The sequence below is a fragment of the Ictidomys tridecemlineatus genome, chromosome 11, assembly GCF_052094955.1.
Source record: "Ictidomys tridecemlineatus isolate mIctTri1 chromosome 11, mIctTri1.hap1, whole genome shotgun sequence".
Classification (NCBI taxonomy): Eukaryota; Metazoa; Chordata; class Mammalia; order Rodentia; family Sciuridae; genus Ictidomys; species Ictidomys tridecemlineatus.
The window spans coordinates 22,331,157-22,348,035 of NC_135487.1; the positions used below are offsets into that span (position 1 = coordinate 22,331,157).

At 36.3% G+C, this 16,879-nt stretch overlaps 1 protein-coding gene across 15 annotated transcripts in view; it reads left to right on the top strand.

The window, feature by feature from the left end:
* Positions 1 to 16,656, top strand: part of Zbtb8a (zinc finger and BTB domain containing 8A) — a 53,086-nt gene extending 36,430 nt beyond the window's left edge. For 14 of the 15 annotated variants that reach the window (XM_078025835.1, XM_078025843.1, XM_078025833.1 and 11 more), the window contains 2 exons: positions 2,523 to 2,692; positions 8,843 to 16,656. In XM_078025835.1, the coding sequence (XP_077881961.1) occupies positions 2,523 to 2,692; positions 8,843 to 9,175 (503 nt within the window). In that variant the 3' untranslated portion in view covers positions 9,176 to 16,656. The remainder of the gene's footprint in view (positions 1 to 2,522; positions 2,693 to 8,842) is intronic. The other variant, XM_078025845.1, reaches the window with a different exon arrangement.
* Positions 16,657 to 16,879: the final 223 nt, after the last annotated feature.

Genomic DNA, 16,879 nt, shown 5'->3' on the forward strand with positions numbered 1-16,879 from the left:
GTCTTTTCTAAATGGTTCAATCTCTAGGATATGTATTTTCATTTTACATTGTTCCTCCCTCACCCAATGTCTTCACTCAGGAGGAGTATTTATCAACATATAAGTATATAATTGTGTGTGTGTGGTGCTGAGGATGGAACCCAGGGCCTTGAACTTGCTAGGCAAAGGCTCTACCACTAAGCCAGATACTTTTCTTTTTTTAAATTTATAACACACAACTCATAAAATTTATACTGTGATTCTTCAGTGAACCAGTGTGCAACAACATAAAATATCTTTCTCACTAGGTATGGTGGTATATGCCTGTAATCCCAGTGACTCTGGAGGCTGAGTCAGGAGGATTACAAGTTTGAGGCCAGCATTAGCAAATAAGTGAGGTTCTAAGCAACTTACTGAGACCCTGACTCAAAATAAAAAATAAAAAGGGCCAGGAAGGTGGCTCTGGGTTTAATCCCCAGTACCAAAAGAAAAAAAAAAAAAAAGACAAGACAAAGATCCCTCTCTCTCTCAATTTTGAGACAGATTTTTGCTAAATTGCCCAGGCTGGCCTCAAATTTTTGGTCCTTCTGCCCCAGCCTCTCAAGTCCCTGGGGTAAAGGAATGCACCACCACACCCAGCTGTGTTTTTTTTTTTTTTTAATGATAGTAATAAAATATAGAAATAGAGTATGTATACTACCCTTATTCCCATATGGCTGAAATAAAGAAGGATTAGAAATATATATCATCCAGTCTTCTTCCCCAATGAACTAGTTAACAAATTTGCTTAATTGTTTATATGTGAATTCCAAACAAAATTTTAATAAAAAGAAGTCCCTGAGGATTATAGGGTCTATTACATATATTTTAAATGTTTATTTTAGAAAAATTTCAAAGTATCTTTGAAACAAGTTTGTGTGTGGCCTGAATGTGTACACTTTTTTCCTTATCATTGTATTTCCTTAACAATATGGTATCACAACTATTTATATAACATTTATATTATATAAATTAGCATTAGGTATTATAAATAATGGAGATGTTTTAAAGTGTATGGGAGGATGTGCTTAGATTATATGCAAATACTACATCATTTGTATTAAGGTCTCTTGAGCACCTGTGGATTTGTATCTGGTGGTGGTAAAGGGGTGTTTCCTGGAAATAATGTCTGGGGCTAGAGGTGTAGCCCAGTAGCAGAGCACTTACCTAGCATGTGTGAGACCCTGAGTTCCATCCATAGTACCACAAAAAAATTTTTGAGGTTTGCCTCCAATTATAACTAATAATTTTCTTTTCTTTTTTTTTTTTTGGTACTAAGGATTGAACCCACGAATGCTTTACCACTAAGCTATATCCCAGGCCTTTTTTGTTTTGATTTTTGGCTAGAGTCTTTCGAAGTTGCTGAGGCTAGCCTTGAATTTGCAATCCTCTTGCCTCACTCTTCTGGGTCACTGGGAATACAGGCATGTATCATTGTGTCTGGCCACAACTAACATTTTGTAGATAACTATATGTGTACTTTAAAACCAAATATTAAAGATCCTTGTAATTATACAAGTACATGATAAGTAAAGGCAAGGTGATAAAAAACATAAATAAAACAAATTGCTTAAAAACTTGAATATTAGCTGGGTTTGGTGGCACACGCCTGTGATCCCAGCAGCTCAGGAGGCTGACAGGAATTCAAAGCCAGCCTCAGCAACTTAACAAGGCCAGAAGCAATTTAGTAAGACCTTGTCTCAAAATAAAATATAAAAAGGGCTGGAGATGTGGCTCAGTGGCTAAGCACCCTTGAGGTAATTCCCCACTACTAAAAAAACAAAAACCAACCAACCAAACAAATCTGAATTTTAAATGTTTTAATTTTGCATTGTTTATAGTGTTAAAATTCAGTATTAGCAGGGCATAGTGGCACATGCCTGTAATCCCAGCAACTCAGGAGGCTGAGGTAAGAGGATTGCAAGTTCAAGACCAGCCTCAGCATTTTAGGGAGACCCTAAGCAACTTAGTGAGACCCTGTCTTAGAAAAAGTAAAATATAGAAAGGGCTGGGGATGTGGGGGATGTGGCCCAGTGGTTAAGCACCTCTGAGTTCAATCCCTAGTACCAAAAAAAGAATACAGTACTCCCTTTTTACATTTAAAAATGTAATGACTGGGGTTGGGGCTGTGACTCAGTGGCAGAGCACTTGCCTAGCATGTGCAGGGCACTGGGTTCAATCCCTAGCATCACAGAAAAATAAACAAATAAAGGCATTCTATCCATTTACAACTACAAAAAAAGTTTTTTTTAAATGTAATGACTGTAGTATGTTAAATGAAGACATATGTGTAATAGTCTAAATTTACCTGGACTTTGTAAATATATCAAATACTAAAGTTATAGTTCTATGTAGGAATACACTGACAATTCTGGTCTTAATAGAATGTCTTCCTCCTTCCTTTTACCTTTCCGTGGTTGAACTCACCAAGTCCTTTTGGATTCTTTATGTTCATAGAATTGTTATGCTCTCTCTAGTGATTTAATAAAACTGTCTTGTGACAGATGACCTGCCCAGGATGCGATTCAAGTGCCCGTACTGCACACATGTGGTAAAGCGGAAAGCAGACCTCAAGCGACATCTGCGCTGTCATACAGGAGAAAGGCCGTATCCATGTCAAGCTTGTGGAAAAAGGTTTAGCAGGCTAGACCACCTAAGTAGCCATTTCCGAACAGTATGTATATGATCTTCCATCATTTTACTTCTTGAGACAATGTGCATTTATCTGCTTTAGGATAATCCAGTTTAGGGGCATATCTTTTCATATAACTCTACCATAGGAAAAATTATTCGAAATCATGCACAAAATAATAATTTTATGTATATATGTGTGTGTGTGTGTGTGTGTATGTATGTATGTATGTATGTATGTATATATAGAGAGACTTTTAGTCTCCTTTGAGACCTCTAAGTACAGTTCTTTTAATTCACACCAAATATATTTTTATATGTTGATGTGTTCAGAGACAAAGATAATGCAAACTGTACAAATGTTTTAAATGTCTAGGTCAGAATCACCACTTCACATATTTGGCATCTACCAGTGATTCCTGAATCCTGTCTGGTAGGATCTTGGTCTAGTTGCCGACCTCTCTCCACTACATCCCCTTTCTAGTCTCCCTTCAGCTTCTCTCCAGTCTTCTAAAGGAAGGAAGCCACTTCCAGTCAGGGATTGACTGTTAGCAGTCAAAAAATATTCAGAGAATTTGTTCTTTGATGCCCTGGGGGTTTCATAAGATAGTGACATTGAAATTGTTCTGCCCTTCATCTTGGCAACACAGTTTTCTTCTGAAATATGTGTTCTGTCACTTTTGCTTCTGTTCCATTTACAAGCGTTCTTTTTAAATTTAAAAGACAATGGGTCACTTACAGTGATTGCATCATGCATTGCTTTATAATTATTTATTCAACAAATATGTTTAGAGCACTGTATATGCCAGTTCCTTTTCTAAGTGCTAGCAATGAGAAATATAGGCAAAATCTCTGTCTTTGTTAACCTTATGGAACTAGAGTTTTAAAAACTGAAAAGCTTTTGGTGGCTCATGCCTGTAATCCTGAGGCAGGAGGATTACAAGTTCAACACCAACCTCGGCAATTTAGCAAGTCCCTAAGCAACTCAGTGAGACCTGTCTCAAAATAAAAAATAAAAATGGACTGGGGATGTGTGGCTCAGTCATCAAGCACCCCTGGGTTCATTCTCTGTTACTTAAGAAAATAATAATAATAATAAACAATCTTTCATTACTACAAAAGCAATAAGTATGTATCATAAAAAAATAAGAAAATAGTCGGGCGTGATGTCGCATCCCTATGATCCAGCAGTGAGGCAGGATGATCCTGAGTTCAAAGCCAGCCTCAGCAAAAGTGAGGCGCTAAGCAACTCGTTGAGACCCTGTCTCTAAATAAAATACAAAATAGGGATGGGATGTGGCTCAGTGGTCCAGTGCCACTGAGTTCAATCCCCATAACTCCACCCCCCCAAAAAATAAAGAAAAGAAAACAACAACAACAAAAAATGTTTTATCACTCCAATGTTACTATTCTTAATATTCTTAACAGTTCTATTATATAGTCTTCCACAATTTCTTCTATGGATATAATTGTTTTTTAGCTTCGAATGAGATCATATCGTACATGCTGTTTTGTAACCTGTTTTCTTTAGTGAATAATCGTCGTTTATTTGTGTTTTGGGGTTTTTTTATTTGTTTGTTTTTTGCGGTGCTGGGGATTGAACCCAGGGCCTTGTGCATGCAAGGCAAACACTTAAAATGTCTCATAAAAAACAAAATAGAGCTGGTTTGTCCAAGCCAGAATCCAGTCTAAGACCATGTATCAACTCTCTGCTAAATCCCTTAAATATATTTTTCTTTTATTTGTCGTAGCTGGGGATCACACCCAGGGCCTAGCGCATCCTAAGTATGTGCTTTATTACCACTGACTGCACCTTTGCTCCATCTCAAGTATATTTTTAATCTAGCACAGTTTCCCCCCCACATACCCCTCCCTTACCCCAACACTGACTTATTGAAGACAGCCAGTGGTTCTTCAAAGCACCCTACCTCTGGTTTGTCTTCCATATGGTGTCATTTAGTTTGTTCCATTATTCTCCTTGCATTTTCTATAAACTAAAAGTTTTATCTAAAGTCCCAGTGGATTCAAGTTAAACACTTTCAATTAGAACACATCAAGGGCAAAGTACACTTCATGTTTCTGTTACATTAGGAGAGACACGTCTGGTGGACCCATCATTTGTGATTTTCTTTTTTTTTTTAGATAGAGAGAATTTTAATATTTATTTTTTAGTTTTCGTCAGACATAACATCTTTGTTTGTATGTGGTCCTGAGGATAGAACTCCGGCCACACGCATGCCAGGCAAGCATGCTACCGCTTGAGCCACATCCCCAGTCCATCATTTGTGATGTTAAGATAAATCTCTCTCTGTGGGTAATGATAATGTAATTCCACCATTGTATACATCAAGGTGCTGCCTTGTAACAAGAAAGGAGGGCTGGGGATGTGGCTCAAGCAGTAGCACACTCGCCTGGCATGCGTGCGGCCCAGGTTTGATCCTCAGCACCACATACCAACAAAGATGTTGTGTCCGCCGAAAACTAAAATAAATATTAAAAAAAAAAAACAAGGAAGAAATTTTTGTGAAAGAATTTTGGCATCCAAGAATGACCCCTTTCCCCATCAACTCTTCATTCAATGATATTATCAGTGATTGATAATATGTAAGAAGTTATAATTTTAGGGAGCTGGGGACATAGCTCAGTTGACAGAGTGCTTGCCTTGCATGCACAAGGGCCTTGTTTTACCCCACTACTACCACCAAAAAACAAAAACAAAAACACCAGTTAATGATTTTACTTAGAGTTGTGGAATGATTTACCAATTTATAATTTCTTCTACAGTATTAGCTGGAATTCTATGAAGCAAAATTTCCCTTTATCATCTGGAGCTATTTGGTTATTTTGAAATCCAAATCCTATAGGAGAAGGAGGATAAACATTTGTTTCTTTCTCTTAAATCAATTTTCAAAGTGAAGAATTGATTTAATAGCAGCCTCAGTGACATTATATGAGCTTTCTCAGGCTTTGCTGTTTTAGATACCATAGAGTATTAGGAATTTTCATCGGTTCATTGTGCTTCTTGATACATTTCAGAGTTATATCCAGACCATTCTCTACCTTAAAGTGGCTCTTGTGTCCTTTGGACACATCCCATTACATTTGAAAGTATCCTCGTTCACTGGACCCAAAAGAGGCCTACACTCACCTCATATTTTCCCTACCACAGAAGTGGAATCAGCCACTTCTCGAAGGACGTTGGTTCCTTTCAGGAGGGGTGAAATTAGAGACCAGAATTTGGATACCCACTGTTATGGAGTTGTCATGTGTCTTTTTTTTTTTTTTTTTTTTTGGCAGTGCTAGGGATGGAACCAGGGCTTTGCACGTGCTAGGCAAGCCCTCTACCACCAAACTACATCCCAACCTGTCATTTCTTTTTTCTTTTTTTTTTTTTTTGGCGGGGGTAGGGGGATACTTGGGATTGAACTCAGGGACACATCAACTACTGAGTCACATCCCCAGCCCTATTTTATATTTTATTTAGAGACAGGGTCTCACTGAGTTGCTTAGCACCACACTATTGCTGAGATTGGCTTTGAATTCGCGATCCTCCTGTCTCAGCCTCCCCAGCTGCTGAGATTAGAGTCCTGCGCCATCTCGCTTGGCCCATCATTTTTTTTTTAAATTATTTCAGTGGACACATATATACATTTTAACATATACATATATATATTTTAAATTATGAGTTCATGTTGATATTTTCAGTTTAAACATTGTAGTGTTTCACTTAATTTCTTTGACATCATTATTATATTGGAATTCATGAATCTTTGTCAATACTCTGTTAACAAAAACACCACCACATGTGATACCCATAATATTATTCTCTCAGGAAAATAAGTATTCTTTTCAACTGTACACTTTTAATATTTGCTATTTAATGTCAACAGTTAAGCAGAAGATAATAACTGTCCTGAATGATGTTCTATACATACTCGTAGATACTTTACCAAACTAAATTAGTTTTTTTAAATTTTATTTTATTGTTTGGTTTTCATACTTTTCTGCCTTTCTCTAAATGAGTATTTCATAAACATTAATCCATCATTATACAATTAATTCTCATAATTTTTATAGTAGAACCCATAATCTACTTCTCTTAACAGCTATTGAACAAAATTGTTTATTACTAACTAAAATGATTTATAATCATTCATCAGTTACAACTTTTTAACCAAAGCATTCCACACCTATTAACCCATTTGGTTCTCACATCAACCCCATGAGTAGTGTGCCTATTAACAATAAAGAATCAGGGTGGGGCTGGGGATATAGCTCATTTGGTAGAGTGCTTGCCTTGCATGCACAAGGTGCTGAATTCAATCCCCAGCACCACAAAAAAAAAAAAAAAGAATCAGGCTGGGATAATAATAGGTTGATGTGTAAAAAAAACGACCTATAGGTTGTTTGTGACCAGTGCCCATTTGGACTAGTCAGGCTTCCCATCTTCCTGGGGGTGGGGCCAGTAGGAGTGGCCATATCATACAGTAACATATTTTGACTATCACCTTGAAAGCAGAATGATAATGTTTAAAATTACTTGCTCCAAGGTTCAAGGTTAGTAATTGACAAAGATAGAAAATGACAAAATTAGGACTAGAACACAAGCCTTCTAATTCCTAGTGTGATCCTATTTCTACCAGTTCTTTTATTAATAAAGACAGCTAATAATCCTTCTATCCAAAAATATTGATTAATTTATATTTGGGGCCAGGCACAGTGGCACATGCCTGTAATCCTAGTGGCTCCAGAGGCTGAGGCAGGAGGATTGTGAGTTAAAAACCAACCTCAGCAATTTAGCAAGGCCCTAAGCAACTTAGAAAGAACCCGTCTCAAAATAAAATATAAAAAGTGCTGGGGATGTGGCTCAGTGGTTCAGTGCCCCTGGGTTAAATCCCTGGTTTAAAAAAAAAGTTAATAGGGGCTGGGGTTGTGGCTCAAGTGGAGGCGTGCTCACCTAGCATGTGTGAGGCACTGGGTTTGATTATCGGCACCACATAAAAAAATAAAAAATAAGATATTGTGTCCACCTAAAACTAAAAAATAAATATTAAAAAAATTTTTATATATATATATATATATATATATATATATATATATATATATATATATACACACACACACACACATACATATATATATATTTGGGATAATATTTCTTTTTTCTTTGGTTAAATAACAAAAAAGATAAATAATACATAAATAAAAGGTTTTTTCCTCTCTGAATTAAAATATATCAAGTCCTGCTAGGTGCAGTGGCACATACCTATATCCCACCTACTTGGCAGGCTAAGACAGGAGAATCACAAAGTTTGAGGCCAGCCTGGGAAACTTAGCCAGAACCTGACTCAAAATAAGAAGGGAATTGAGTGTGGTGGTGTGCCCTGTAACCCTAGCAATCTGGGAGGCTGAGTGAGACAGGAGTATCTCAAGTTTGAGGCCAGCTTCAGCAATTTAGCAGGACACTGTCTTAAAAAAAGGTTAGGGCCAAAGCTGAGTGTTAGAACACCCCGGATTCCATTCTGTACTGCAAAAAAAAAAAAAAAAAAAAGTAAAGTCTTTAAAAACAATACATGGGGGACTAGGGTTGTGGCTCAGTGGTAGAGTATTTGCCTAGCATGCGTGAGGCCCTGAGTTCGATCCTTAGCGCCATGTATCAATAAATAAAATAAAGGTCCATTGACAACTCAAGAAATATTAAAAAAAAAACACAATATAATACAATACATGGCATATAGTAAGTGTTTGCAATTATTTTTATGCTAGGAAGGTGTCCCTTTTTACCTTATATATCAAAATACTGTTGGGTTAAAGGATATATGAAATTATTCAGTATGTAACATTAAAAATAAAACCACTGGGGCTGGAGTTTTGGCTCAGTGATAGAGTGCTTGCCTAGCATACGTGAGGCTCTGGGTTCAATTCTCAGCACCACATATAAACAAATAAATAAAGATCCATCAATAACTAATACAAACTTTTAAAAAATAATAAAACCACTATCATTTAGAGAAAATGATATTTAATATTTCTGTGACATCAATTTATCCCCCAAACCTTTTCTAATGATTAGATGTTAATTTGAGTCTAATGCATGGCTTTGGACATCTCAAATTTATGAACTGATACCTAAAATATCAAACTGTCCTGCTTTTGAAAAATCATTTTTATCACTATTTAAATCTCTACACAGATTCACCAGGCATGCAAACTAATCTGCAGAAAATGCAAACGCCATGTGACTGACCTAACAGGGCAAGTGGTACAGGAAGGAACCAGGCGCTACAGACTGTGTAATGAGTGTCTTGCAGAAGTTGGCATAGACAGCCTCCCCATTGATTTGGAAGCTGAGCAACATCTTATGTCCCCATCAGATGGAGATAAACATTCCCGATGGCACTTGAGTGAAGATGAGAATAGATCCTATGTGGAGATTGTAGAGGATGGGTCTGCCGATCTGGTCATACAACAGGTTGATGATAGTGAAGAAGAAGAAGAAAAAGAAATAAAGCCCAACATTAGGTAGCTGTAATATGAACCAACAGAGCTGGCATGTCTGCAATTTCCATTCACTTCCTGTATCTCTCCTTTCCATGGTCAGAGTCTGGTTAACAAATTTATCATACTGACTTAAAAGAAATGACCTGAAATAACTTGCATGCTTTCTGAACAGGCCATTGTATCCATTCTGAACTTTGTTGCCCTAAAATATGTTGCTGCACTGGAAAGAAAGACCTAGCTTGAGTTGGCATGATGGATGAACAGTTACCCTCTTTATTACAGATACGTTCTTTCTTTTAATATTGGAAGATATACTTAGCAAATTTTCTTCAAAGAAAATATTTTAAATAAATTTATCGTAGCCAAGCTTTATATAAGACAATTTTAAGGTGTTTCAAAGACAAATACACTACCAATATTAAGTTTCACAGGGAAAACGGGTAAGAGCACATTTAAGGGTCTGGCAACACACCTTGCTGTTAATTTCAGATCTGAAGCAACCAATCACTTTCTAGTATTCTAAATGATTAGGATTAATGACTGAAGACTAATAAGAAATGCTTGAGTTTGTTCATATTTAAAATTTTTGTCCTTAAAAAATGACTTTTATATAGTCAGTATTATTTAAAAGAAAAAACTAACATAGAGGCTGACCAAAGATTATATACAGACATCATTTTTTCAAAATAGGAAACACACTGCCTAAAAGTAAAGGTAGTTAGTTTGTAAAAAAAAGATCTGTCAATAACAGTTTTCTTCTTCTCTAAAGGAAAAAAATGAATAAAAAGTTTAAAAAATATATTAGAAGGTTCTCTCCAGTTCTTAAGAATAATTTCTAACGTTTATCTAGTGCTATATATTACTTTAAAGTGCTCTATTACATATTTTCTCACTATTTAGTAAAGGAGATAGTACCTCTGAGGAAATTAAGGTCAGAAAATATGAGTGGTACAACTGATGATTGGACAGACTATGGTTTTAAGTAATCCTCTTTTACCAATCTCTCCTAATATGTCTCCTGAAATGACAGAGAATTGAAATCAAACCTTACAGGCCTGCAGTAATGATAAAAGTCAGATTTAGAATTAAAAACACATTATGAGAATCAGGATTAGAAAATACAGGGGTAGATATAGCTCAGTGGTAGAGTGCTTGCCTAGCACTTGGCCCTGGGTTCAATCCTCAGCACACACACACAAAGAATTAGAATGTATGAAAGAAGAATTTAGTCACTTTCAGCAACCTATATGTTTATGTTAAGTTATTCAAATAGTGTTAAGTAATGTCCCTAAAATACATTCTAACATATTTTTGTTGGGTTATTTATATATAAATTTAAAACAAAACTATTTGAACAAATTATTGTCTTAAATGCTTTGAGCATTTTTGCATATCTTGTTTATATTTTTCACAACAAATTTTTATCCTAGGATACAAAGTTTGAACTTCTCCCCAGTGTGAATTATGAGACATTCCAACATCACAGCAAAATTGGAGAAGCATTGTTTTTAGTTCTAAGGATAAAATATAAATATCAGAACAGTGGTACTTCATAAAGTTCTTTGTGCTGGGCGCAGAGGCACACGCCTGTAGTCTTAGCTACAAAGGAGGCTAAGGCAGGAGGATTGCAAATTTGAGACCAGCCTGGGCAACTTTGGGAAGCCCTGTCTCAAAAAATTAAAAGGGCTGTGGATGTAACTCAGGGGTAAAGCACCCCTGGGCTCAGTCCCCAGTACCATACACACACACAAAGAGGGGTCTCTGCAAGTTACCATAGTGAAGCTTAATATAATGTAATTATGGTATATAGTGAGGCTCCATGTATTATACTGTATTTTTAAATGCCATGACATACCTCAAGATGATATTTTTGTTATTATTTCCTTATTCTTTAGTTAATGATTGTCCTTGATACCAACTTGTGGGCCACAAGACTTAATATCCTTTAAAAATTTTTTAAAAATAGATAAATAACTACTTTGTTTCATGATACTTAATTCTGAGTCTTTTCCAAGATTGCCCTGATGGCAAATTTCCAGTTGGCTCAAGACTACCTGTGTGTATTGAGTTCATTGGTTCTCCCAACATGACCATTCCTAAATCAGGATTCTTAACTACTAAGTAATATCTGAAGAGGGAGGCATTGCCTGCCATTCTCTAGGCTCACCAGAGTGATACTAACACCTTTCCAAATTGTAACCTGATTTTTAGTTGTTGGGGCCAATAAGAAAAATGACTGATTTGAGCTTTATTCATAGAAATGAAGTAGTGCTTGCATGTGTATACCCTAACGCACTTTAGTCTATGACCTAAATGTTCTTTTATGCTATTATCTTCTGCATGCAAACTTCACACACATCAGCATGAACTTCAGCAATGTCCACTGAACACAGTGTTACCAGCACTTTAATTGCCTTTTTCAGAAAGAATGCTTTTTCATAACTGTTTATATCAAGCATCAAACAGTACCCACCAAACAGCTGTCAGATTCAGCAGACGAAACATCTATTCTATCATTTTAGCAGCATAAAAGAAGAACATTTAAGAATGTTTGCAAGTTGTAAATAATGACTCCAGTTATCATATCATATGTATGTAAGACTTTAGAGAAAATTATTTTCTAGAATGAAACTATCTATTAATGATTTCTGAGAAAATTGAATTCTTTAGCTTTTAAATGTGGGAAAATGCTACACAGGGATATAATTTGTTTAAATAAGCTTTATTTATGCCAAGGATTTTTTTTTTCTTTCTTCTTCAACATCAAGAAAATAATGGGAATTGATTAGGCCAAAGTTTGCTTTTGCAGATATGCTGTTTATTATCTTCTGGATGTCCTTCTCACTTTATTGTTCTCAAGAGTGTCTGGTTGAAGGGATGAAGTTTTGCAAAAATAAACCACTACTGCAGTCATGCCTAGTGTCTGGAAGAAGAAAAACAAACCAGCATCAGTTTAAAAAAATTTTTTTAACCCAAGAAACTTCAAATGAATTGTTTCATAAAGAAGTTCAACATTGGAGGAAGAAGCTCTAAAATCAAGCTGCTGTGGCACATCTTCCCTGTGCCTCTTCCCAGGCACCTCTGCAGAACTCAGAATTGAAAATCATGGAGCTAGACAACTTCTTGTATTCCCCTTGAGTATCAAAAGCTCACTTCATTACTACTATTATTGACTGTATTTACAAGCAGGTAACTAAGATAGGATGTCTTAGTGAGCAGATCACATCTTTAGCATTTGATGTTCCTTGTATGATCATGAGATCTTAAAACTTTAAGAACAAAAGTTTTAATATTTTTCAATATTATGTTTTTGAGTAATACAATCAAAACATAGTTATTGCTTCCTATGTGGCCAAGTTACTGCTTAGTGGATGAAAAAAACTTGGTGTTCCGGTTATATATGAGCTCAGAACTCAATTCATTAAAGTTATTTTGCAAAGTCATGCTAAGATATATTGAAATTTCTACTCATATTAGTTTTTTTAAATGTATTTTCAGCCTGAAATTAGTAGTGTAGAAAATCACTAAAATCACTATGGCATAAAAAGACGTATGTAACTGAGAACGGTGATAGTAAACAGGTACAGGAGGACCAAACTCTATACATGAAAATTTGTATGTTATTTTATATTAGAGTGTATCAGTATTACTATTTATCATTTATATAGCATTTTATATCTGCAAATTATTTAATAATTTTTGTTTTTCTTTACATTTCTATGAAGTAGGACAGTTATCCCACATGAAAGGTAAAGAAATTGAGGCACAGAACAGTAAAGCAGCCTATTTAAAACAGCCAGTGAATCAATGGCAAAAAATAGGGTTAGAATGATCAGGTTTTCTGAATCCTAGAATATCAACTTACTCACAAGTGTATTGTATCATTCTCCTTTATAAGGTGATTTTATACAAGTAACAGTCCATTGTTTTAAAGTTGTTTAGTCATTGTATGTGGATAAATCCTATACAGAATAAATGCTACATAAAGAATGTGATTTTAGGGACTGGGATTGTGGCTCAGTGGTAGAGCGCTCTCCTAGCACGGGTTCCATTCTCAGCACCACATAAAAATAAAGGTATTGTGTTGTGTCCATCTACACCTAAAAAATAAATATTAAAAAAATTGCGGCTTTAGTTATGAAAGTTTAAGTGATAAAATTCAGGTTATCAGGAATGGCAATGTTTAGCCAGTGTTTCATACATTGTGAAGTATAATTAATATTGTATTTTGATACAGGAGTTTCTTGACTATCCATGCCAATGGAACCATGAATGGGCCAGAAAGATGAAATCAACAGATGTTCTATAAACTTTATTTTTTAACATCGGCTTTCTCCCCACAGAACTGTATTAATGCCACCAAGAAGTCAAATATTTAAGTATAATATTAATAAGTATAAGCCATACAAAGCAAGAGAAGCAAAGGGACTCTTAAAGACATAATGTTTAATTATTTTTTTTTTAATAATGAGGATTGAACGCAAGGATGCTTTGCCTTTGAGCTACATCCCTAGCCCTTTCTTTTCTTTTTTTTTTTGAGACGAGGTCTTGATAAGTTGCCCAGGCTGGCCTTGAATTTGCAATCCTCCTGCCTCAGTCTCCTGAGTAGCTAGGATTACAGGTGTTCACCACTATGCCCTGCTCATCATTTTTATTTATTTTAAATTTTTTAAAAAATTTTCTGGTATCAGATATTGGACCTGAAGCGCTTTACCACTGAGCTACATCCCCAGCCCTTTTTATTTTTTATTTTGAGACAGAGTCTCACTGAATTGCTGAGGCTGGCTTTGAACTTGTGATCCTCCTGCCTCAGCCTCCCAAGCTTCTAGGATTATATGTGTGCATCCTGCTCCCAGGCCACTCATCATTTTTAAATAGGAAACTGAAGTCCAGTTGCTGCTTTACCTTTGGACTTGATTAGGTCTTTTGCAAGTTTGATTGTATTGAATGGCTTAGAAAGTACATCCAAGATTTTATTATATTTTGTCTGCTTCCCTCTTTAAAATTTCTAGATAAACATTCTACTATACAGTTGAGGTTTCTTGTTTGTTTTTGTTTGGGGTACTGGGAATTGAGCCCAGGGGCACTTTACTATTGAGCCACAGCCCTATTCCTTTTAATTTGTTGTGTTGTTGTTGTTGTTTGATTTTAATTTTGAGACAGGGTCTCCCTTAGTTGTCTGGGCTAGCTTTGAACTGGCAATCCCCCTGCCTCTCTCACATTATATAGTTTCTTTATTCCACTAGATATACCCTTTTCCTTTTATCTTTCTAACCCCTACTCCCACTCCTAGTGCTGGGGATCCAACTCAGGGCATTGCCCATACTAGGCAAGCACTCTATCAATGAGCTACATCCTCAGCCCAGAGAAAATCTTTTAATTCCTTATTGATATTACATACTGCTACTTAATTCCTTTATTAAGGATTTACATTTTTATTCAGCCTATAAGGGGGAAAAATGGAACGATATTTGTTTCTATACCAAGGGTTCTTAACCTTGGCTACACATTAAAGTCATTTGCAAAGGTTTAAAAAATATAGATGCCGGGCTGGAGGTGTAGTTCAGTGATATGAGTTAGTTGTCTGTCGTGTTCAGGGGCCTGGCTTTGATTTCCACCACAACCAAAAATGTAAAATACAAAGTTTAGGCAAATTAAAATTTCTAACATGTTGGGCCTGGGCATCAGTGTTTTCTCAAAAGCATCCCAGTGTTTCTTACATGCAAAATAGGCCCTCTAGTCAAGATTTTCCTCTGTCCTCCCCATACATATGCCAGGGAGGGGCAGTAGGACCATCTGATTCTTCCTGTCCACAGGGTCTCAATCCTATCACATAAGGGAATATTTAAAAAACACAGATGCATGGGCCTGGCACAGTGACACATGCCTATAATCCCAAGCTGAGGCAGAACCATGTCAAGTTCAAGGCTAGCCTCAGCAATTTAGACCCTCAGTATCTAAGTAGACCCTGCCTCAAGTTAAAGAAAAAAAAGAAAAGAAAAGATCAGGGGATGTTCTGCAGTAAAGTCCCCTGGGTTCAAGCCAAAAAATAAAATACAAAATGCAGGCTGGGAGTGTTTTTTAGTGGTACAATGCTTGCCTGGCATTCACTGGGTCCATCTCCAGTACTGCAAAAAGAAAATAGTAGTAGTAAAATACATATAATTTTTGTGACATTTCAAGCCACTGTGTATGTTCTCTGAGTTATTAAGAGGATCAGATAATCAACATTCTAGTAGGACGTCTAAAAGTGGCCCATTTTTACTCGGGGATATATTTGCATTTTATTTAATCATGGGTGTCACTCTCTGGGAATTCACTTAGTACTGTACTTAAAACTAATAAAAGAACTATATTATGAGTATATGGTTGAAATACAATATCTGAAATTTGCTTTAGTTTCTTTTAAAAGAAAGGAAGCAGAACACTCTTCAAGCACCATGAAGCTCAATTGATACACATTAGCATTCCGTAAAATAATGCACTGAATCAATTTTATTCCAGTAAAGTGTAATACTAGCTGCCTGTGGTGGTGAATACCTGCAATCCCAGCGACTGGGGAGGCTGAAGCAAGAGAATCCCGAGTTCGAAGTCAGCCTCAACAATTTAGCAAAATCCTGTCTCAAAAACTAAAGAGGACTGGGGGTGTGGCTCAGAAGCACCCCTGGGCTCAATCTTCAATACAAAAAAGAAAAAAAAAGTAGTACTAGAAAGATAGGACAATATTAAGATATGCTTTTTAATATAATTTTTTATTTGTTTTGTGCTGTTTTGTTTGAAACTGAAGGTTTACCACTGAGCTACATCCCCAGTTTTTTGGCTTGAGTCAGGGTCTCACCAGGTTGCCGAGGTCAGTTTGCTGTCCCAGTGTCTAAGCCTTAAGTCTCTGGAATTACAGGTATGCACCACCATGCTCTGCAAAAAGACGTGTTATTTTAGGGCTGGATTGTGGCTCAGCTGTAGTGCGCTTGCCTAGCATGTGTGGGGCCCTGGGTTTGATTCTCAGCACCATATAAAAATAATTGAATGGAATAAAGGTATAAATAAAAATTCTAAAGATGTCTTCTTAGATTTACTACTAAAAAAAAAAAAAAAAAGCTGTGTTATTTTAAAAAGCCTATAGAAAACTTTGGAAACAAAAGCCATTTTCTTCTTCCCTTTACTTCAGTTATCGCCCTTAAAAAAAAGGGTTGGGGTTGTAGCTCAGCGGTAGAGCGCTTACCTAGCACGTATGTGAGGCTCTGGGTTCGATCCTCAGCACCACATTTAAACAAATAAATAATGATATTGTGCTCATCTACAACTAAAAAATATATTTTTTTTAAAAAATAAAGCTTTCAAAATAACTTAAAACATGACCATAATCATTTAAGAACTACATTTGCAGGCCATACATGACAAATATATTCATTGAGTCTCCTACAAAAAATAATAATAATTCCAATGACGAAATGAGACTTTCTTGCATAATTCAAAAATGCTGAAATAAAATACAGATACCGTGCCTTTTATTGTGTGTTGATTTGACTTGAACTTTTTTCTCTATCGGGAGGGAGGAGACCCATAACAAGCGCGGGCAGTGGAAGATACGCTATGAAACTTTCGCACCAGACCATCCAATATTTTGGGTCCATGCCAATGAAGTGAAAATCTGTCCCCGCAACCCCCAACCCGTAGCTAGGGAGAGTGACCAGCCAGCACAGCTTGATGTCTTATTTCCAGCGAATAA